Source organism: Urtica dioica, chromosome 5 (genome assembly GCF_054948205.1).
Source record: "Urtica dioica subsp. dioica isolate 48M chromosome 5, U.dioica_male_clone48M_v1_H2, whole genome shotgun sequence".
NCBI classification, from domain to species: Eukaryota; Viridiplantae; Streptophyta; class Magnoliopsida; order Rosales; family Urticaceae; genus Urtica; species Urtica dioica.
The window spans coordinates 6,640,025-6,661,832 of record NC_142760.1 but is presented as its reverse complement, the minus strand read 5'-3'; the positions used below and the strand labels follow the sequence as shown (position 1 = coordinate 6,661,832).

The 21,808-nt window shown below is 31.2% G+C and overlaps 2 protein-coding genes across 2 annotated transcripts; both read left to right on the top strand.

Moving 5' to 3' along the window:
- The first annotated feature begins 5,858 nt into the window (after positions 1-5,858).
- Positions 5,859-11,873, top strand: LOC149395033 ((R)-mandelonitrile lyase 1-like). Its single transcript, XM_089615448.1, has 4 exons — positions 5,859-6,051; positions 7,425-8,084; positions 9,307-10,153; positions 11,492-11,873. The coding sequence occupies exons 1-4, from the start codon at positions 5,940-5,942 to the stop codon at positions 11,538-11,540; spliced, it is 1,668 nt and encodes a 555-aa protein (XP_089471574.1). The 5' UTR covers positions 5,859-5,939; the 3' UTR covers positions 11,541-11,873.
- A 3,331-nt stretch (positions 11,874-15,204) lies between these two features.
- LOC149395032 ((R)-mandelonitrile lyase 1-like) lies at positions 15,205-20,084 on the top strand. The gene is made up of 4 exons (XM_089615069.1): positions 15,205-15,296; positions 16,710-17,378; positions 18,071-18,917; positions 19,910-20,084. Exons 1-4 carry the CDS (start codon positions 15,209-15,211, stop codon positions 19,974-19,976), a joined length of 1,671 nt encoding a protein of 556 aa, XP_089471195.1. The 5' UTR covers positions 15,205-15,208; the 3' UTR covers positions 19,977-20,084.
- Positions 20,085-21,808: the final 1,724 nt, after the last annotated feature.

Below are 21,808 nucleotides of genomic sequence, written 5' to 3'. Positions count from 1 at the left end.
GTTGTTTATAGCTTGTTTAAGATTCTTAGTCTGAACAAAACAAACCCAGAAAGCGTGGTTCTTAGAGTGGAACTATGATTTTTTTTAATTGTTGAGCTATAGATATCCAATTTCATATACAATTTTTTTTTTTTGGATTGTTAATCTGAATTGTGAAATTAGATTTTTGAACGACAATGATCTTCTTGTTAAGGCGCTGGGTCATGTGCTTGGATACCTAGGATGGAAAACCAAGCTGCTCATGCGCTTTACAAAAATGTAAGGCAAAACACGTTCCGTGGTTTATGTAATTTGTCAAACCTGGAAGAGATTGTAAGAAACACCATTGAAGGTGAGTTTTAACGAAATTTGCTGTGCTGAGTTAAAAAAAAAAAAAAAAAAAACAAAAAAAAACCTCACTGTACTTTGCTGGGAAAGAGGAGTTCTCAAAGAATCACTATCAACTTGTATATGAGTTTTATTTAATTTTCACTTTGATGTATCTACTTGAAACTCAACATTATAGATGCCTTGAATTATTATTATTATTATTATTATTTTATTTGAAGTCGTCTTAAATCACTGCAATTTGATTTATTTTATAGTATCATGTAGCACAAAAATTGACCAATTTGAGCCCTTTGTATTTGTCTTTCTATTTTTTTGATGATACAACAAAAAAGAGTCGCTTTTTTTATATTTCGTGATCGATCTGCCACGAAACTGGAGAATTTTGTGATAAATGTGTCACAAATGTCACGGAATTGAAGATATATACGAAATGTACAATTTCGTATATATCTTCATTGATCTTTTTAGATTCATTTAGTGATAAATTTTTCAAATTTTCAATTTTTATTTATTTATTTTGAGTAAGAGACAACCAAATGATAATATCAGTGTCAATATGTATACAAATTACTTCGTGACAGATTGGTCACGAAATCTTGAATTTCGTGATCGATCTGTCATGAAATTGGAGAATCTCGTGACAAATGTGTTACAAAATGTGTCACGGAATTGAAGATGTGTACGAAATCTGGAATTTTCGTGACAGATTTCATCAATGATATTACAATCTTTTTAAATTCATTTAGTAATGAATTTGTCAAATTTTCATTTTTATTTTATTTTTGGTAAATGACAGCCAAATAATAATATTAGTATCAATATCTCTACAAATTATTCCTCCTATCCCCTTCATCGCAAACAGCTTCAAGAAACTTCATGTTAACAAAATCTCTATTCATTATGACCAAAATAGCAATAGAGATCAGTCTACAACAAAAAAAAAATAATAATAAATAAATTTAAAACATAAGAAAAATAACAAGCAATTAAATCTGGATGAGAATTTGAAACAGTGGTGTAACAGAAACTTTTCAATCCCGATCGAATTCATTGCTATAATTTTATACACTCCGTGATTAACCGAATAGTGCACTAATTAAACATCATCTTGGACACCGTGGCTTCAGAGACGTCAGACGAAGAAGGAAGATAACATACGACACTTTACAAGAATGGCCACACAACACAAAGAAAAACGGGAACAACGCACCACGAGAGTTTCATTCATACTGGTATAAATAACAATTTTTACCCACGGAAAAGTCTCTGTGTACATATTTTTATAAGAATTTGATCCCAAATCTTGTTCGTGTTGAATAGACTTTTATTTTATTTTTTTTATCCTTATTATAAGTTAAAAGGTATTTTTAGTCTTAATCGTAAACAAAAGTCTAGTTTCGATAGAGTTAACATAGTAAGACTATTTACGTTAGAGTCTAACGGTTAGACCAAACAAATGATAAATAATGACCATGCGAAAATGAATCGTTTATGATGTTAAAAAGAAAACAACTTATTAAGATTGTGACAATCCCCTTCCAATTGTCAACGCTTTATTAGTGCTAAGATCATTATTATTTTTATAATAAAGATTATTTTTTATTGGTATGCCCTTTAATAAGCCTATATAAACAACTTCGTATCTTGTAGTATCACTATCATATCATTTGTTACGTTATAACTCAACCACCCACCGTATGCAATGCAAGACTCCAAAATTAATATGACCTTGAAGTTCCCCATATTCATAAATTAATGTTTTTTTTCTTTTATTTTGTATTTTTTAAAATAAAAGTCATCGTACTGATGGACTAAGATATAGACGATGAGAAACCACCGTGACAAAATGTTAAATCCGACCTCATAAAATGGACTGAATTATATTGAAAAGACAGCTCGAAATTAAAAACTTATATATGTTTTAATATCAATACCAATAGAGAAGTAAAAGGAACGCAACCGAAATTATTGAATACCGCACACAAGAGTCACTCTAGACGACCAAAATGCTATTTTATTTATTTTTTATTTTTTTTATTTTTTATTTTATAGTTCTCAATGTCCTCAACCTCAAGACACATTATTGACATTGCGATGAGTCTTGAGCTCTCTTTCAAACTAAACACAAATAATATGCTGTCTGCTACGCAATCCGTATTACTAAGATAATCAAATAAACAAATAGCTATTTTCAAATTTCAATTATATATCATATAATTGTTCAAATATTTGAGCTTGAGCCTACTCGTGGTCTACTTTTTTGGGCAATATTTTCTTTTATTAATTTAATAATTTCAAAACATTTTGATTGTTTTAGTGAATTTTTACTGTGCCTTAATGGCCGGACGGTCTGGTGTTTTTTAATACGGTTATATCTGAGTTTTAAAAGTTGTACCATTGTCTAACAACTGAGCAATATTAACGTACACTAATGACTACATATTCATATTGTAACCGGTTTGATGCTCGCTTATAAAAAAGAGTTTTGGGTTCTCATTTTTTACCACACAGAAAGCAAGCCTTTCAAAGCATTCCTCTCGACCTCTATGAAATTGTTTATTTCCTTGAAGTCTAGTGGTATTTTATGGTAGCGTGGTTCTAGTTTGTTGAAGCCGAACCAAATGTTGCTAAACTATCGTTACTGTCTTTGTATCCTGGAGACTCTCGCTCAATTGGCACACGTAGAAGGGCGATAACATTTTTAAGGGAATTGTCCAACGGGTCTCGACGATTCACATATTATCATTTATGCTTTGTTTAAACTGGTTAACGTTTACATCATTTTTATTTCTATTTTTTCATCATGTAATTTGTTTTCCATTTCAACTATTTTAATGGGCGCTCTGAGAATTGTGAAATAGCCAACGTTTTATTAATGAAATTCTTAAGTTTGAACAGGCTTAGTCCGTTATAAATTTCTATTTTAATTTCATTAGTTTTCTTATTATTATTTAATTCATTTTTTTTTTTTTTTGCAAATGTCTCATTCCGGCAAATATTATCAATGATATTTATCTAACATATAATTCAACTCGCTCATATATCTATATCTCAAATAATAATTAATAAATAATTAAACTAGACCTTTAACATAAAAGGTTTAAAATAGTCATATGTGTCTAGCTCTCCCATTTTTTTTTAAATAAAGCTAATTATTTGTGGTCATATATTTTGAAGAAATACGTTAGGCAAATGAACAAGAATCATGACAACTAAGTATTTCAAAGCCGGCATAATGGAAAATTGTTAGCGATCATGTAATGTCCAAAGTAAACCAAATTAACGTACTGTCTACACTAACAAAATATAATAAAGTGATCAATTAATTTTTTTTCTTTTGTACAGACACAGATAGGAAGACATGCATTGTCGAGATGATTGGAAGAATGAGGAAGCTCGAGTCAAGGCAAATTTTTTTTTTTTTTTTTTTCGCTTTCTTTCTTTAGACTATAGGCGTATTTACTTCAAGAATAAGTTACAATGTTATTCTCAGTTTTCATGCGATGTCTACATTAGTTTCGCACTTGAAATTGATTAGGATGTGCCAACAAAGTCCGTGAGACGCATTAGGCATGTCCACTTCTAAGTAATTTAGAGACCGGATTGCACGAATAAATGTGTAAATCACCTGTTATTTTGTTGTATTTATAATAGTGTGGTTCATTTTTAATGTTTTTTTATAAAAAAAATTGAATTTTATTTACGCTAATTTTGTATTCTAAGTCTTTGGTTTTTATCAATATATTTTCTTTGGTTTTTATCAATATATTTTTTTGAGGAGTTTTATAAATAAATAAAGATTGGACGAAGGGTTTGAAGTTCCAGCCCATAGAAAATCCGAACCAACACTTAAGATCCACTTAAGAATTGTTTACCACGTTTTAAAAGTAAAATAATTCAAAAATAATTTTACAACGTTCCCATCCCATAGCTTTTAGTATTTCTCACGCACCTTATTAATGTTAAAATTATTGAAAAGAAAAGAAAAAAAACACTCTACGTTGTCTAATATTTCTCGATGAAATGTTTTTTCTGCCTTACATACTCAGTTCTTAGATCTTATATTTATAAGAAAACTATTATTTACATGCCTCAAATTTTAGCTAAATGTTGTTTGTATACCTTGTTTTTCAAACCAATGAAAATCGTACCGTCACGTATTAGTTTGTTGTTAACTTAACCATTATATATATATATATATATATATATATATATATATATATATATATATATATATATATGTGTGTGTGTCGTTCTTCAGTTCGTCTATTTATAGAAGAACATTTTTTATTGATTTTAAATCTTTAATTTACCAAATGACTAACTCTCAATAGATATTTTCCGATAAATCTATATTGTTGCATATTAAAAAACGATTTGTTTGTATAATCATGATAATAAATAAACAATAAAGATGTGAGATTATATGTGATATATTTTTTTCCCTAAAAATTGTTTTTTTTTATTATATTTTTTATATAAAGGGCTATTCAAATAGACATATTGATAAAAGCCACAAAATAGCACAAAAGAGATTCAAAAACTTCTGGAGAAAGAAAATGAAAAGTGGACGACAAACAATCATAAACACAACAAAATGAAAAAAAAAAACATAATCATAAAGGGTTGCTCAAAGAGATATATTGATAAAAGTCAAAGGCTTATATCACAATAATAGCGCAAAGCTTCTACAGAAAGAAGAAAAAAAATGGACCACAAACAACATAAATACAATCAAATAATTTGTGGATTACCCGTCTATATAGGTAACCTGTCATTATCATATTATTATGCTAATCACGGGCGAAAATGTCGGTCTTTGCCTGTTGCATATTGCGATTTTAAGGGTCTTGTGTGACTAAGATCCACGCCCAAGAAAATCATATCTTAGATCTGAGATTCAAATTTGAAGAAATATTCAAAACCAATCCAATTAACTATCGGGTGGTACAAAAGTCAGATCTAATAAGTCTGGATTATTGAAACATAATCAAAAGAAAAGGCAAAATATGAAAAAGAAAATAAAAATAAAAAGTATATTTCCCTAAGTCAATGGTCTTTTAATTTTTTTTATCTCAAGAGAAACGACGATAACGAAGATTGAAAGCCTAAGTCTCGATTATTTTTTTTTTTTTTTTGGAAAGACAGCATAGCTGGTAGAGTTTGTGAGGGAAAAATAGTCTTTTTTTTTATTCGTGTGTGTTTTTATTACTTGGTATTACTTGACTATAGTCGAAAGATTGCCATTCATGAATAATCACCCTTTTCAGAAGGGTAGTATATATAGAATTGTATCTATTTTACTAACTATGTGTAATTACTTTATTATCATATGGCTGGGTTATTATGAGAATCGTAATCACTTAACCATATCAAGTAGTTGCTTGATTATACTTATAATTATTGCTTAAATTATAATTTTTGAATGATGGGGTCCCACCCTTTGAAATAAACATATTTGTTAGGCTAAAAACAAGTATAACATAATTGATCCTTCAAATAAAAATAATCACCGATTCACACATAAAATAGATTACAAATCATTTTCTTCTTCTCTTTCGTTCTTTAGGTTTTTCCTATATAAACAACCAGACGCTGCCTAATCCTTCATGCAATTATCTGAGTTCATAAAAATGGCAACTTTGTCATCTCTTCTTTGCCTAATATTTCTTACTAGTTTGAGACAGCAACTACAGGTTCAGGCATTGGCTCCGGCTCCGGGTAACATATTACTATATCTTCATATACATATAATTGTACATAATTATATATATATATATATATATATATATATATATATAATAGTATTACTGCTTTATTTCTTTGGTAGAGAGAAAGAACGTCCAATTTTTTAAAAATATGTACCCAAACATAATATATATATATATATACATATATATAAAGTATATATAGGAAACTGCTAGCGTAATAGCTATATATCATACATTAAAATTATAGTCTAATCTATAAATACATATGCTGTTAGTTATAACTGTACATATTATATATATATATATATATATATGTGTGTGTGTGTGTGTGTGTGTGTGTGTGTGTGTGTGTGTGTCTATGTGTGTATTTAGATTATTACTGCTCTTTATTTCTTAAGAGAAACAGAAAACGTCCAATTTTCTTAAAATCAGTAGCCAACGCAATAATATTAATATATATATATATATATATATATATATATATATATATAAGAAAATGTTAACCTAATAACTATCCTACATTAAAATTATTGTCTAATTATTCAAATATAAAAAGTATAATTTCATTCAAGTCTAGCTGGTTTGTTGTTATAAACATTATTAAGAATAATTTTCCACCTCTCGACCTTATACATATACATAAACATTATTAAGAATAATTTTCCATTTTTATTAGACATTAAATATTTTTCTCTATATAATATGTCTGATATATAATTAAATCCTGTACACAAAATAGTTTTGGATTTAATTAAGTATTTCGCTATTCTCTAATTTTGGCCAAAATTTGACTAGCTAGGTACAGTTATATTGATTCTTCATTATTTGGGCATTCCTGTCGATATAGTACGTAAGCATGTTCAAATTTGAATATGTATCAAGGTTATTTTTTTATTTTTGGGTGCTCAAATTTGACCTATTAATTATAGAACTTTAGCTCTTTTTGTAAATCATGTAGTCTTAAATGAATTATTCTCTGGTGTATATCAAGTTTTATATGTGCCCTCTTATTTAAAAAATATAAAAATAGTTTTATAAATTTAAATAGTCAAGGATTTAAATTTTTAACAGAATATAGTCAAGGTTTTCAATTTTTTTAGCAAAATAGCTAAAAAAAATTTAATGCCATAACGTTTCTGACACTATATGACATGATACCTATTTATAAATTTTTTTTGATATAGATAAAAAATGATAATAAAATATTTTTGGCAACTAGTACTTACGTGATTTTTTTTTGTTGTAAAATTTGGCGTTTTTATTACTAATATTAAACATATTTTGTAAATTTATTACTTTCAATTGGTTAACTAGCTAGAAAAATTTTTATTTAATAGGATCTATATGTAATTAAGATCTTTTTATTCGTTTTCGTGTTTGCAGATTTTAATTACATGAAAAGCGTATACAATGCGACTGAATCACCAGAGAGTGAAATTTACGACTACATAGTGGTTGGAGGGGGGACAACAGGTTGTCCTTTGGCAGCCACTTTGTCTAAAAAATACTCCGTACTCATCCTCGAGAGGGGGGACACCCCTAAAATGAGACCGAACGTCCTTCACTTGAGCGGCTTCTTCGCCAACCTCATGGAGGAGGACGACGGTTCCACACCCGCCCAAAAATTTACTTCTGAGGACGGTGTAGATAGTGCACGGGGCCGAGTTCTGGGCGGGACCAGCATGATTAACGCCGGGTTCTTCTCTAGAGCCGAGGAACGATTCTATGCGAGGTCGGGCGTGGAATGGGACATGGAATTGGTCAAGGAAGCATACCATTGGGTTGAGGAGGATCTCGTATCCCGGCCCAAGCTCGTGCCTTGGCAGATAGCGGTGAGGGACGCTCTTCTGGGCACAGGGGTTGGCCCGGATAATGGATTTACCTTAGATCACTTGATTGGGACTAAGATTTCTGGTTCGACGTTCGACCGATCAGGGCAAAGGCACGGAGCCGTGGAACTTCTGAATAAAGGAGAGCTCAAGAACTTGCGCATTGCTATCCACGCGAATGTGGAGAAAATTCTCTTCTCCACCAAAGCCACAAGTAAATTTCAACTTACTTAAAATGTCTTTTATATAAACTATTTAATAAATAAGGTAGTGTTCTTACTAAATACTTAACTGAAACTAATAATTATAGAAAATAATTTTTATTGTCTACATTGAATAAAATAGTTAAAATTTTCGAAGTATCAAGATCAATAGCTAGATGTAAATAAAATATTTACTCTTATATATATATATAAATTATATATACAAGGTAAATGTACATAATTTATATACAATTGAAAATATATAATATACATTGTTAATAGAAAATGTACGAAATTATTTTTTTATTATTTAATTATAATTTTATATTTTTTTTATAATCAATTAGTTTAATATCATTATTTTAACAGATTTTTCAAAATGATAAGTATAGTTTATAATCAATTGGTCATAATTTCCCAGCTAATACTGGAAATGTCAAACCAAAGAAACCAATACATGTGCCGTCATCCCTAAATCCAAGACGACTTAAAATAATTAATTAAAATAAAATAAAATAAAAAACAAACAAACAAAAAAACGGTGTGTAATATCTTTTTAGACTTAAGGAGTATCTCTAGTTTTTTTTAGTTCAACTGCTGTCTTCATACGCTAGCGTCAAACGACTTTTAATAAAGAATAATAATAACTCTGCATTATCTTACGTTTAATAAGGGGTTATCGCTAGTTTTTATAGTTTTTGTTTTGGATAAAAACTCTAGTTTTTATAGTTCAACTGCTGTTGTCACTTGTCATACACCATACATTTGATTCGATCACAATAAATACACCTAATCAATTAATTTTTATATTAATTGTTGTCTGATCGTATCATATATCTTATTAATAGTAGATATCTACTTTTTATTTAATAATTTAATAATTTAATTTTTATATATATTTAGCTTATTACTTCACTAAAAAATGAACGTAATAAAGTACACAATATTGTATCTATCTAATGTATTATTAAACCATTTCTAAAATAAGTTACAATATTGGAAGTTTTATTAAGTATAGTTTTGTTAAATTAACACATAAACTACCATTAGTTTTATTTATATAAAATAAATAGATACAATAATCATCTTTAATATGCAATGTTGACTATGAGGACACACAATTTGAAGGAAAAATAAAGATATAGATGATCATTAAATAAATAAATAATTAAATACGCGAGGCCTTAAGACTTGACTCATGGATTATGAAATTGTCATGATTTGATTGAACAGAACCAACTGCGATAGGAGTTTCCTACATGGATTCGAACGGAAAATCGCACAAGGCGTTCGTGCGGTCAAAAGGAGAAGTCATCGTGAGCGCGGGCGCGATCGGGAGCCCCCAACTTCTCTTGTTAAGCGGAATCGGACCACCTACCGATCTCTCATCCTTTGGAATCCCCGTAGTTATCCCGAACCCTCACGTCGGGAAAGACATGGTCGATAATCCCCGCAACAACATCAACCTCGTCCTTCCTTTCAACACCGACCCATCCTCGGTCCAAATCGTCGGGATCACGGAAAACTACTACTTCGAGCCCGTCTCCTCGTTCTTACCCTTAGTCTCGACCCCATCGCCTTTCGGCTACTTTGCCAAAAAGTCCTCGGTAACCCTAAACATCGGTACCATCGCTATGAAACTCGCTGACCCTTTGTCGCACGGAAACCTCTCTCTGGCCTCGGCCCATGGGCCGAGGCCCGCCCCGCGAGTGCGGTTCAACTACTTCAACCATCCGTCGGACCTCAAGAACTGCGTCTCGGCAATGAGGAATGTCGGGGAGATGCTCGAGACCGGAGCGATGGAAGGGTTCAAGCACGCGGACTCAAAGGGGAAGAATAAGGAATTCTTGTTCTACGGGACACCTTTGCCGGCCAACACTTTGGATGGGCGCGCGATGAGTGATTTCTGTCGGAGCACGGTGACGACCATCTGGCACTACCACGGAGGCTGCCTCGTCGGAAAGGTGGTCGATGGTGATTATCGAGTCATCGGGGCAAAGTCGCTTCGAGTCATTGATGGGTCAACTTTGGTTACCTCACCCGGAACGAATCCTCAAGCCACTCTTATGATGATAGGCCGGTAAGTTTTTTTTTCTAGCTTTCAATTAAATTTTAGAGATGTGCATAAAAATCGCAAGATGAACTAGACTACACATATATTTTTAATTTTTAATACCACCAATTTAAAATAATTTGTTTCCTAAACTTTATGTGGTCCAATTTTCGAATCGGTCTTGTCTGGTTATTAATATTAAAATCGCAGCTTAGACTGGACTAGATTGATTCACTTCTTTTTATTCTTACTTTTTTCTATATGTTTAGCTTTAGAAAATTCAAACTAAATTTTTTGTTAAACATTTTAACTCTGAGATGAACATATTCATTGATGGCATTTATCGTCTTAGGATAATTGCTTTTTACGCTAATTTTCTAGTTAAATTTTATGTGATGTAAATAATATGAAAATGATTTAAAGTCATATGAAACCGAACCAGTTCGATCTAAAATGATTAGGTCCGCTTTTGTTTATCTTTTTGTTTGATCCATTATGGTCTCAATTTTATAAAGGGGAATTTCCAGTGTTATCTAGTTAGAAGATAATGGTTTTTTTCAGTACCTCGAACTTTTAAACATTCTATAAATACTTCATATTTTTGATTTTCACTTGATTTTGTCGTTATTTTAAATGAAATTGTAAATAATCAAGATTAAATTTAATGAAGCTTAACCAAAGAAAGTCAAATAAAGCTGTGTAAAATGAAGTATTCTTATAATCGCATAAAGTATCCAAGAATTCATTCCTTATGATCATATGTTCATTCCTTTCTTGAATTCGGCTAGTTCAGTTTCAAAATAAGAATAAAATACAGGATATTCTCGAAAACGTTTTCAAAATTAGGCAACGCACATTATTTATAAAAATAAAAATAAAAAAAATAATAATAAAAAACTGTTACAAATGGTGTCTGATCCGGTTTGGAGTTCGATTTGGAACGGATTAGACTAGCACACCACTAGAAAATATGTTGGATAAAAAAAAAATAACGCACTGTTGTATTTACATATATATATATATATATATATATATATATATATATATATATATATATATATATATATATATAACAACTCCAACACTAGTTTTTTTGTTATATATCATTTTTATTTTCAAAAGATGAAAGCATATTTGAAACATTGTGCGGGTAATGTACTATTATTCATACTTTTATTTCATAATCATCATATCGTTATCACCATTATAAAAAATTTTAGATAAGGTTATTGCTATGCACTCGTGTTTTTGGGACTAGAATTTGGGAACCCAAAATCGGAAATCAATTCAGACCGAAAAGGAGTTTGGACGTTTTTCTCTTTCAAGTGCTTAATCTTAGATTGGTTTGATGGTTTGTTGAATCAGGTATCTTGGCGTTAAAATTCTGCGGGAGAGAAAAGAAAATCATAATTAGAATGTAAGATTTTAGTGGAATAATTGGACTTCCCAATTCATCCGTTGCAATAATTGTGCCTTTTTGTGGTTGTATTTATAAGTTAAAAAAAATAAAAAGTTCCTTGTATGGTGGGTCGTAATTTGATTCAAACTCTCAATATGTCCAAGCGCCATGGAGTTCATTGTGATGTTAATTAAAACTGCTTAATTTAAATAAAATAATAAAGAGAATTGGTGTTGTTTTACAAAAATGTATTTTAGCTATTCAAATTGGATGCGAGACACAAACATGGTGGTCTAAACAGGTGTAAGTTGTCTATGGTAATATATATCAGTATATTATTACTCGTTATTACGGATGAAGGGACTCGTATATCAATATTGCTTTTCTTATTATCCGTGGTTTATTTTCCGGAACGTGGCATACCCATCAAAAATATTTTTCTCGCAGTGTTTATATCATCGTTTATGATTCTATTGACTATTGCCGACTCGAAATCTAACAACCTCAAATATCATCATTTATGTTTCTATTGACTATTGCCGACTCGAAATCTAACGACCTCAAATATTTGTATCGCTTCGTCACATATGTTTCTCTTAAAAAGGAACTTGATTAGAAAAATCAATCATAAACATAAATTTATCAAAATAATCAATGTTTAATTTTAAATATCAATGAACGAGAAAATCGTCGCCAACACAAACACAAAAAAAAATTCAAAATAATACCGAATGAGAAACCTATATGATTCTAAGTTGTGGTCTGAAAAACTATTAAATAAAATCAAAAGAAGATTAGAATCGAGTGTTTATAACGGTCGCGTAAAAACCACTCGACTATCAAATAGCTAAAATAGCTAGCATCGTATGACACGAATGCAAATGATTACCATAGTAATCATTCAGAGTGGGAATTGATTAGCCCACAATCTAACCTCATCCATGCATATAAATGCAAAACGAGTCCAACATTAATCCTTTAGATTCACCTAATATAAGTACAATCCGTCTTAGATTATCAACGTATTTACCAAGCGTGTTCGGCATACACTAGTATTCGCCGAGACAACCAATTTTTATTCATCAACAACCTACATAACACATATTTATTAGGTTATATTATAGTATTATTTTATTACAAATTTATGCAAAATTCAACTTAAATTGAATTTGGATCCCTTCTAATTATATTTTTTTTACCTTTAACATTATAATATAAAAAAAAATATTAGGTAAATAGCCAATTAAAACTTTTGGAATTGCTATATAGCCAACGTTTCGTAAATCTTAGATAAATAGTCATAAAGAGGAACTAGCCTCATAAATGGAAGTGACTATGTATCTAAGATTTACGTATGTAAATATATGAAAGTGACTATTTACCTAAAATTTACGAAACGTTGGTTATTTAGCAATGTCAAACTATATATGTTGCTATTTACCTAATGAACTCTTATAATATTTAGCTTTAACATTCGGCCTCTCTAAATTTGATTTCTAGTTCTGTCTCTGATTATGTAGATGGATGATATACTCCAATAAATATTAGAATATCTCATTTTGATACTCAATTTTATCTTGTCTCGCTTATATTTCTTTTATAATCTCTAATTGGTCTATTTGTTCATGTAGTTCAATCATTTATGTATTTTTGTGAACAATGCACGACATAGTTTGTCAAGCCAATTATACACTGTGTAAATCATATAAATTGCATAAGTCCGAGAACATTAAGAATTTAGCACTGAGTCCGAGTCAAATAGACTCGAGGATTCATGAAAGTTAAGAAACGATCCGTTCATAAGTCAAACACGAATTCTATCAAGCAGAACTTTGGAGAATAGAGAAGATGTAGGTCAAAGACTTGTCAAAACAAGTTAAACACGTGTACATAATTAAAAATTAAAGAAAAAACGTTCACATCGATTATGCCGAGCACACGATGAAGAATCACCCACTACACACGTTCTGGGAGCAATCACTTGATAACTGTCAAGGACGTGGGACTGATCACCTCGCGTACTCGACTCAAGACGTCTATAAATAGAAGAGGAGCTCGCTGAACAAGTACGGTAGATTTTTTCACACACAGATCCTAGACATGAAGTCTCACCAATCGTGCACCTTCATTTACTTGTTCTGTTTAATTAGATTTGTTTGTACTTAGAGATAATTTTACCTAGACATTTGAAGTTTTTTGGACTCCGTTTTCAGAATCAAGTGTTCTTCGTGAAATATTTATTGTACTAATTTGTAAATCAACACACACTAAATGATAGATTTATGTCACTATTGAGCCATTCACCGTCCAAGATTTTTGTGAGTAATCTCTACGGCACATTTTGCGCAATAGAAATCTGTAGCCAAAAAACAAAAAAAACAAAAAATAAAACGGCGAAAATAATGTGTCAAGGGAATTTTGTTTGGACTCGGGACTAGAACTTTCAGCAATTAAAATTTGTGTGGCTCGTATCATTTCATGTACAGTCTCCATCAATTTTTTTCATATCCATGAACAGTTGTTGTAGAATTTTCAAAATAATAATAATATTAATAATAATAATAATAATAATATTAATAATAATAATAATAATAATAATAATAATAATAATGGAAATGCTATAATTATTTCTATTGCATATGATCAATACTCAATCGCCTTTTTGCTTTGTTAAATTAATGGATTCTGCTATTGATTATTTCTCAATGAGTAATTATGGTAAATAGGGTCCCACCTTGTAATTTTATTTAATCGCCACGTTTGAAAGAAGACCAATATATTTTATCTTACGACAAAAAAAAAAGTGACATAGATGGAGACAAGAATTATAATGCACATTTTTTTTTCAAATATTTTCTTTATAAATATGAGAAAATATGAACAGTATCAGTGCCGGCCCTGGGCTAAGGCGGGCTAGGCCCAGGCCTAGGGCCTCAAATGTGGATGGGCCCCAAAAAATTTACACGTTTTTCCTATTTTTAAGAAAATTTACATTTTTACTCTGAAAATTTACACTTTTGGCCCATTTTTTAAAAAATTTACATTTTTACCCTGAAAATTTAAATTTTTATTAGTATTATAGGGCCCCAAAATATTGAATCGTCTAGAGCCCCCGGTGAGTTTGGGCCGGCCCTGCCCTTTGTTTAATCGAAATACGCAATTTATACTCTAAGTTCTTAAAAATATCAGATATATCATTTCAGTTTAATATAAATGACATATATCTCCTCTAAAAATATGTTATATTTCAAATACCATCCCTTTCGTTTATTTTTTTACAAAAATAATTTGAATTCTCCAAAATACCCTTAATGAAATAATTTTTTATTTTCTATATTTTATATAACAAAAAAAAATTAAAAGCTTTCTTTATAAAAGTTAAGGATTGTATTTATAAGAGAAGTTTTAATTTTTTAAATAATTATTTATTTTATTAAAGACATTTTGGAGAATTCAAATTATTTTTTGTAAAAAAAAATAAACGAAAATTGTGGTATTTGAAATATAACATATTTTTAGGGGAGATATATGTCATTTATATTTAACTGGAAAAATATGTATGATATTTCTAAAAACTGGTGGTATAAATCGCGTATTTCAATTAAACTGAAAGATTACTGTTTATATTTTCCCTATAAGTAGCCAGCTATCTGATCTTTCAAACAATAAGTGAGTTCACAAAAATGGCACTTTTTTCATCTCTTCTCAGCCTCATTTTTCTTACTAGTTTGAGAAGTCAAGTACAGATTCAGGCTTTGTCTCCAGCTCCTGGTAACATATATATACTATAATTGTTACTATTAATATAAATATACATATATATATATGTATATCTAAATATATATATATATATATATATGTATATCTATATATATAATTTAGTGTTCTTCTTCTCTATTTCAAAATGAAAAGGAAAAAAAAATTATGCTATGTAATTGGAGTTTCATTTAATAGCCAAATCTTCAAAACTCGTCCACTTCAATTATTTCGTTTTCTATTTCTTTCCCCACAAAGATTTTTGCTCAAGTTAGGCATTACTTACATGACAATCTGCTGATCCAAAAATAAACACAGTGTTCAAAAATTTTATATATATATCCATAAGACATGCTACTTCTCTGCCGTTGATAGCTATGAACAGCTCTAAATTCGTCTCTCAAACAGCATTTGATAAACTAAGAAAGTCAAAAGATATCTTCACATAATACTTTATTGTTTCAATTTTAATAAATGTATAATATATATCTAGTGAAACTCTCTGAAATGGCGGTTATTTATGTTCAGTTATTTTGGGTCTGAGTCCCAATGATTGGATCATATATTTGTTTGGCCTTTGTGGCTTTGATACCATCTAAAAGTACCATAAGAATTAAAGGGAACTGAAAATCATTTTGACAGTGAGAAGAATAATTCAAGACTAAAATCAATATTTGTTCATTCTCATCATTTTTTGTGAATTTTTTTTAACAAACACTCTTTTTATCAAAAAAAAAAAAAGTAAAAGAAAAAATGTTAGCTATGACATAAAAAAAGACATTATTTAGAATAGGGACAATTAGACCAGCAGTACAATAGCTCACTTTCCTTTCAAAAATAGTTAAAATTTCATTTTATTAAGAAAATTGTCCATCAGATCGAAGTAAATTAAATTAAGTTTTTTAGTTAATTTAATTTACTTTGGCCAATGGACTATTTTTTTAATAAAATGAAATTTTGACTAAAATATTAAAAGAAGGTAGATTATGCACTAGTTCCAACAAATTTTTTTTTATTAGAATAAGTAAAGTAGGGTTTATTTTTTCGTGAATAGGCAACAGCAGGGAAAGTAGTTGCAAAACTATCATAACATTGTGTTCGGCTAATTTATCTGAATTTTTTAAATTATAAATAAATGGGTATGTTAATGTTATATATAATTCATATATGATGTAATTAATTTAAGCAAGCCGACTAGTTCCATATTTACTAATTTTTTGGAATCACCATTGTTCATCCCATTTTGTTTATTTTTTCTATCTCTCCTATCGAAATAAATCATGTCATTAATTTTTGTTGTTATAACTAATTTTTTAAAATGTGCTAAAGAAAGGAAAATTCTAATGAAAACCATGATGTTTTTTTCTTTTGACCAAGAGAAAAGACTAAATTCAAAGTTTTTCTCTCTTCCTTTTTTTTTTTTTGCAGATTTTAGTTACATGAAAAGCGTTCTCAACGCAACCGAATTTCCTGAGAGCGAAACCTACGACTATATAGTGGTCGGAGGAGGAACGGCAGGTTGTCCTCTGGCGGCCACTTTGTCCAAGAAACACTCGGTCCTCGTCCTCGAGAAAGGCGGCGTCCCAAAAGCAAAACCAAACGTCCTAAACTTAAGCGGTTTCTTTGCCAATCTCATGGAAGAAGAAGAAGACGACGAAGAATCCACGTCCGCACAAAGGTTCACTTCCGAGGACGGCGTGGACAGCGTTCGGGGCCGGGTCCTCGGAGGCTCGAGCATGATCAACGCCGGGTTCTACTCTAGAGCCGAGGCTCGATTCTACGAGAGATCGGGCGTGGAATGGGACATGGAATCTGTCAGTGAGGCGTATCGGTGGGTCGAGAGGGACCTCGTGTCACGGCCCGAGCTCGTTCCATGGCAGACGGCGGTGAGGGACGCTCTGTTGGGCCTCGGGCACGGCCCTAACAACGGCTTTCGTTTAGATCACTTGATTGGGACTAAGGTTTCGGGTTCGACGTTTGATCGAACAGGACAGAGGCACGGAGCTGTGGAGCTTCTGAACAGAGGAGAGTTCGAGAACTTGCGTATCGCCGTCCACGCTACTGTTGAGAAAATTCTCTTCTCCACCACAAGCACAGGTAGAATTCAGCATAAGATGGTTTTATGAAATGGCAAAGGCCTAGCAGGGTGAAGTGGCTTATAGAGCGGGCTAGACAAAAATTACCTTTTGGACCGCAAATAGTAATTTTGTTAGGCAACATAAATAATAAATAATAGTAAAAATTGCTACTGGTAGCTTTTTTTTAAGAAAAAATAGCATGTTTATAAATTTTATTATGAAAATAGCTCTTTTTAAGTTGTAAACCATCATTTTTTTTCTTGATTTTTATCGTTTTTAAAAAAAATTATTTACTATTTTAGACTTTAATTAACTTTATTTCTTGTTTACAATTTAATTTAGAAAGAATATAATTGTTTAACGTTTGTAAAATATCTATTTTTTAAAAGATTTAAAATAACAGCTATTTTTAAAATGTTACACTTTAAAGTTATTATTTTTATAATTTCCCCTAAATAATATTTATAGCGTTGTATAAAGTAAGAATGACAAAAAAAAAGTATATTTTTATATTCTAATTAAAAAAGTAGCTCTTGTAAGTCATTAATAAATATATAACATAATTTTTCTAAATGTATATTATATGTGACATTTGTTGAGGGAGACCTTGGACACACCCCTCCACCTAGCTTACTTTGATGGCCTTTGTGACATATTTGGGAGTATATTGCCTCTTTAATTTCTAAAAAAAACAGTGTTATTGATGGACAGAACCAGCCGCAATCGGGGTTTCCTATACGGATTCCAACGGGAAACCGCACAAAGCGTTCGTGCAGCCAAAAGGAGAGGTGATCATAAGCGCGGGCTCAATTGGGAGCCCGCAACTTCTTCTCCTAAGCGGAATCGGAGCACCTTCGGATCTCTCGTCCTTGGGAATCCCCGTAGTCCTCCCGAACCCAAACGTGGGGAAATACATGGTCGACAATCCCCGCAACAACATTAACCTCATACTCCCTTTCACCACCGACCCCTCCTCCGTCCAAGTAGTCGGGATCAACGAAAACTACTACTTCGAGGCCGTCTCCTCGTTCTTCCCCTTGTCCTCGGCCCCGTTTCCCTTCGGCTACTTTGCCAGGAAATCATCCGTCACCCTAAACATCGCCACCCTCGCTTACAAACTCTCCGACCCCTTGTCCCGCGGCAACCTCTCTCTGGCCTCGGCCCATGGGCCGAGGCCCGCCCCGCGAGTGCGGTTCAACTACTTCAACCACCCGTCGGACCTCAAGAACTGCGTCTCGGCTATGAGGAATGTTGGGGAAATGCTCGAGACCAGAGCGATGGAAGGGTTCAAGCACGCGGACTCAAAGGGGAAGAATAAGGATTTCTTGTTCTACGGGACACCTTTGCCGGCCAACACTTCGGATGGGGCGGCGATGAGGGATTTCTGCCGGAGCACGGTGACGACCATCTGGCACTACCACGGAGGCTGTCTCGTCGGAAAAGTGGTCGATGGTGATTATCGAGTCATCGGGGCAAAGTCTCTCCGAGTTGTTGACGGCTCAACTTTGGTTACCTCGCCAGGAACGAATCCTCAAGCCACTCTTATGATGATAGGACGGTAAGATTTTTTGTTTCTAGCTTTCAATTAAATTTTAGAGATGTGCATAAAAATCGCAAGATGAACTAGAATACACATATTTTTAATTTTAATACCACCCATTTAAAACAATTTAGACTGAACCAGATTAATATTAAAATCGCAGCTTAGACTGAACCAGATTGATTCACTTCTTTTTACTCTTTTTTTTTTCTTTATGTTTAACTTTAGAAAATTGAAACTTAAAGTTTGCGTTAAACGTTTTAACTCTGAGATGAACATATTCATTGATGGCATTTATCGTCTTAGGATAATTTCTTTTTACGCTAATTTTCTAGTTAAATTTTATGTGATGTAAATAATATGAAAATGATTTTAAGTCTTATGAAACCGAACCAGTTCGATCTAAAATGATTAGGTTCGCTGTTGTTTATTATCTTGTTTGATCCATTTTGGCCTCAATTTTATAAGGGGAAATTTCAGAGTTATCAAGTTTGAAAATAATGATTTTTTCAATACCTCGAATATTTAAATATTCCATAAATAGCCAATTTTTGGTATATAATAGTGAGTATTTACCTAAGATTTACATATGAAAGTGGCTATTATCTAAGATTTATCAAATGTTGGCTATTAGTAACGACAAACGTTTAAATTGACTATTTTCCTAATGGTCCCTTACATATATATAACAATTTCCGACAAATAAATATGTATATATAACAACTCCAACACTAGTTTTTTTGTTATATTATTTTTGTTTTCAAAAGATGAAAGCATATTTGAAACATTGTGCGGGTAATGTACTATTATTCATACTTTTATTTCATAATCATCATATCGTTATCACCATTATAAAAAATTTAAGATAAGGTTATTGCTATGCACTCGTGTTTTTGGGACTAGAATTTGGGAACCCAAAATCGGAAATCAATTCAGACCGAAAAGGAGTTTGGACGTTTTTCTCTTTCAAGTGCTTAATCTTAGATTGGTTTGATGGTTTATTGAATCAGGTATCTTGGCGTTAAAATTCTGCGGGAGAGAAAAGAAAATCATAAATGTAAGATTTTAGTGGAATAATTGGACTTCCCAATTCATCGGTTACACTAATTGTGCCCTTTTGTGGTTGCATTTATAAGTTTCGGGTTAAAAAAAATAAAAAAAATAAAAAAATTCCTTGTATCGTGGATCGTTATTTGCTTCGAACACTCAGTATGTCCGAGCGCCATGGAGACATGCATGGAGTTCATTGTGATGTTAAAACTGCTTAATTTGAATAAAATAATAAAGAGAATTGGTGTGGTTTTACAAAAATGTATTTTAGCTGTTCAAATTGGATGTCAAACACAAACATGGTGGTCTAAACAGGTGTAAGTTGTCTATGGTAATATATATATATCAATATTACTCGTGCTTACGGATGAAGGGACTTGTATGTCGATATTGCTTTTCTTATTATCCGCGGTTTATTTTTCGGAACGTGGCATACCCATCAAAAATATTTTTCTCACAGTATTTATATCATCGTTTATGTTTTTATTGACTATTGCCAACTCAAAATCTAGCAATCTCAAATATCATCGTTTATGTTTCTATTGAATATTGCCGAATCGAAATCTAACAACCTCAAATATTTTTATCGCTTTGTCACATATGTTTCTCTTAAGCTATTAAGAGAATTTCAGTAGAAGTCAATCAGAAACATACATTTTTCAAAATAATCAATGTTTAGTTTATTTTGCAAAATAACTAATAAATCACATTAACTAGGGATGGCAATTTCGTGTTCGTGTCGTGTTAATCGTGTTTGTATAAATAATTGCTAGAACCAAATCCGACCATTTATTAATCGTGTTTGAAATCTAGATCCAAATCCGACCGTTTATTTTTTTTTACAGATCCATAACCGTTTAAATTAAACCGTTTAATAGTCGTGTTAAATGGGTATTTAACCGTGTTTTAACCGTGTTTAGACATTTGGACTCAATTAGTTGCGATATAATTATAAAAAACATTACATTCATAAGATCAGAATTGTCATCTTTCTTTTTGTACTAACTTCCGATACATCGACATTGTTTATTCAACTGATTTATAATCACAATCCATTTATAGCCTGTAAAAAAATAAAAATAAAAACACTTACACCAAAAACAACACACTTTAAACTCAAGCCGAAATCAGAAGTTCAACAATGCCCAAGACCAGAAGTTCAACAATACCGAAAATCAAAAGTTCAACAAGTACATAATCAATACCCAAATTCACATTCACATATTCAACAAATACACTATGAGTGACTCTCTAACCAATACTCAAATGATTTAAAGAAACTGAATATGATATGTTGTAATGAGACTATAATTATTGTGACTGTCAATTATAAATTATGATTTTGCAATATGAATTTAATTGAATTGAAATCAAACAAAATTGAATATGATACGTTATTATGAGACGATAGTTATTGTGATTGTGAATTGAATTGAATTAAATCACATAAAATTGAATATGATACGTTATTATGAGATGATAGTTATTGTGATTGTAAATTGTAATTGTTTGATATGAATTGAATTGAATTGAAATAAAATAAAATTGAATGTGATACGTACTTTCAATTTCAAATTGTGATTTTTCAATATGAATTTAATTGAAATCCAATAAAATTGAATATGATACGTTATTATGATATGATAGTTATTGTGATTGTGAATGAAAATTGTTTGATATGAATTGAAATAAAACAAAATTGAATATGATATATTATTATGAGACTATAGTAATTGTGATTGTTTGAAATGAATTGGGATTTTTATTGCTCCCGTTAAGTCAATTGGTATACTATTGACTATATGTTATCATACGTGAATTGATATTTATACGAATATACTTTATTTATTACATCATGT

Excerpts from the sequence above, each read along its gene's own strand:
- LOC149395032 (XM_089615069.1), top strand. The coding sequence starts at position 15,209 with ATGGCACTTTTTTCATCTCTTCTCAGCCTCATTTTTCTTACTAGTTTG. Across the intron at positions 17,379-18,070 it reads CTTCTCCACCACAAGCACAG|AACCAGCCGCAATCGGGGTT; the intron begins GTAGAATTCAGC and ends ATTGATGGACAG. Across the intron at positions 18,918-19,909 it reads ACTCTTATGATGATAGGACG|GTATCTTGGCGTTAAAATTC; the intron begins GTAAGATTTTTT and ends TTATTGAATCAG.
- LOC149395033 (XM_089615448.1), top strand. The coding sequence starts at position 5,940 with ATGCAATTATCTGAGTTCATAAAAATGGCAACTTTGTCATCTCTTCTT. Across the intron at positions 6,052-7,424 it reads GGCATTGGCTCCGGCTCCGG|ATTTTAATTACATGAAAAGC; the intron begins GTAACATATTAC and ends TCGTGTTTGCAG. Across the intron at positions 8,085-9,306 it reads CTTCTCCACCAAAGCCACAA|AACCAACTGCGATAGGAGTT; the intron begins GTAAATTTCAAC and ends TTGATTGAACAG.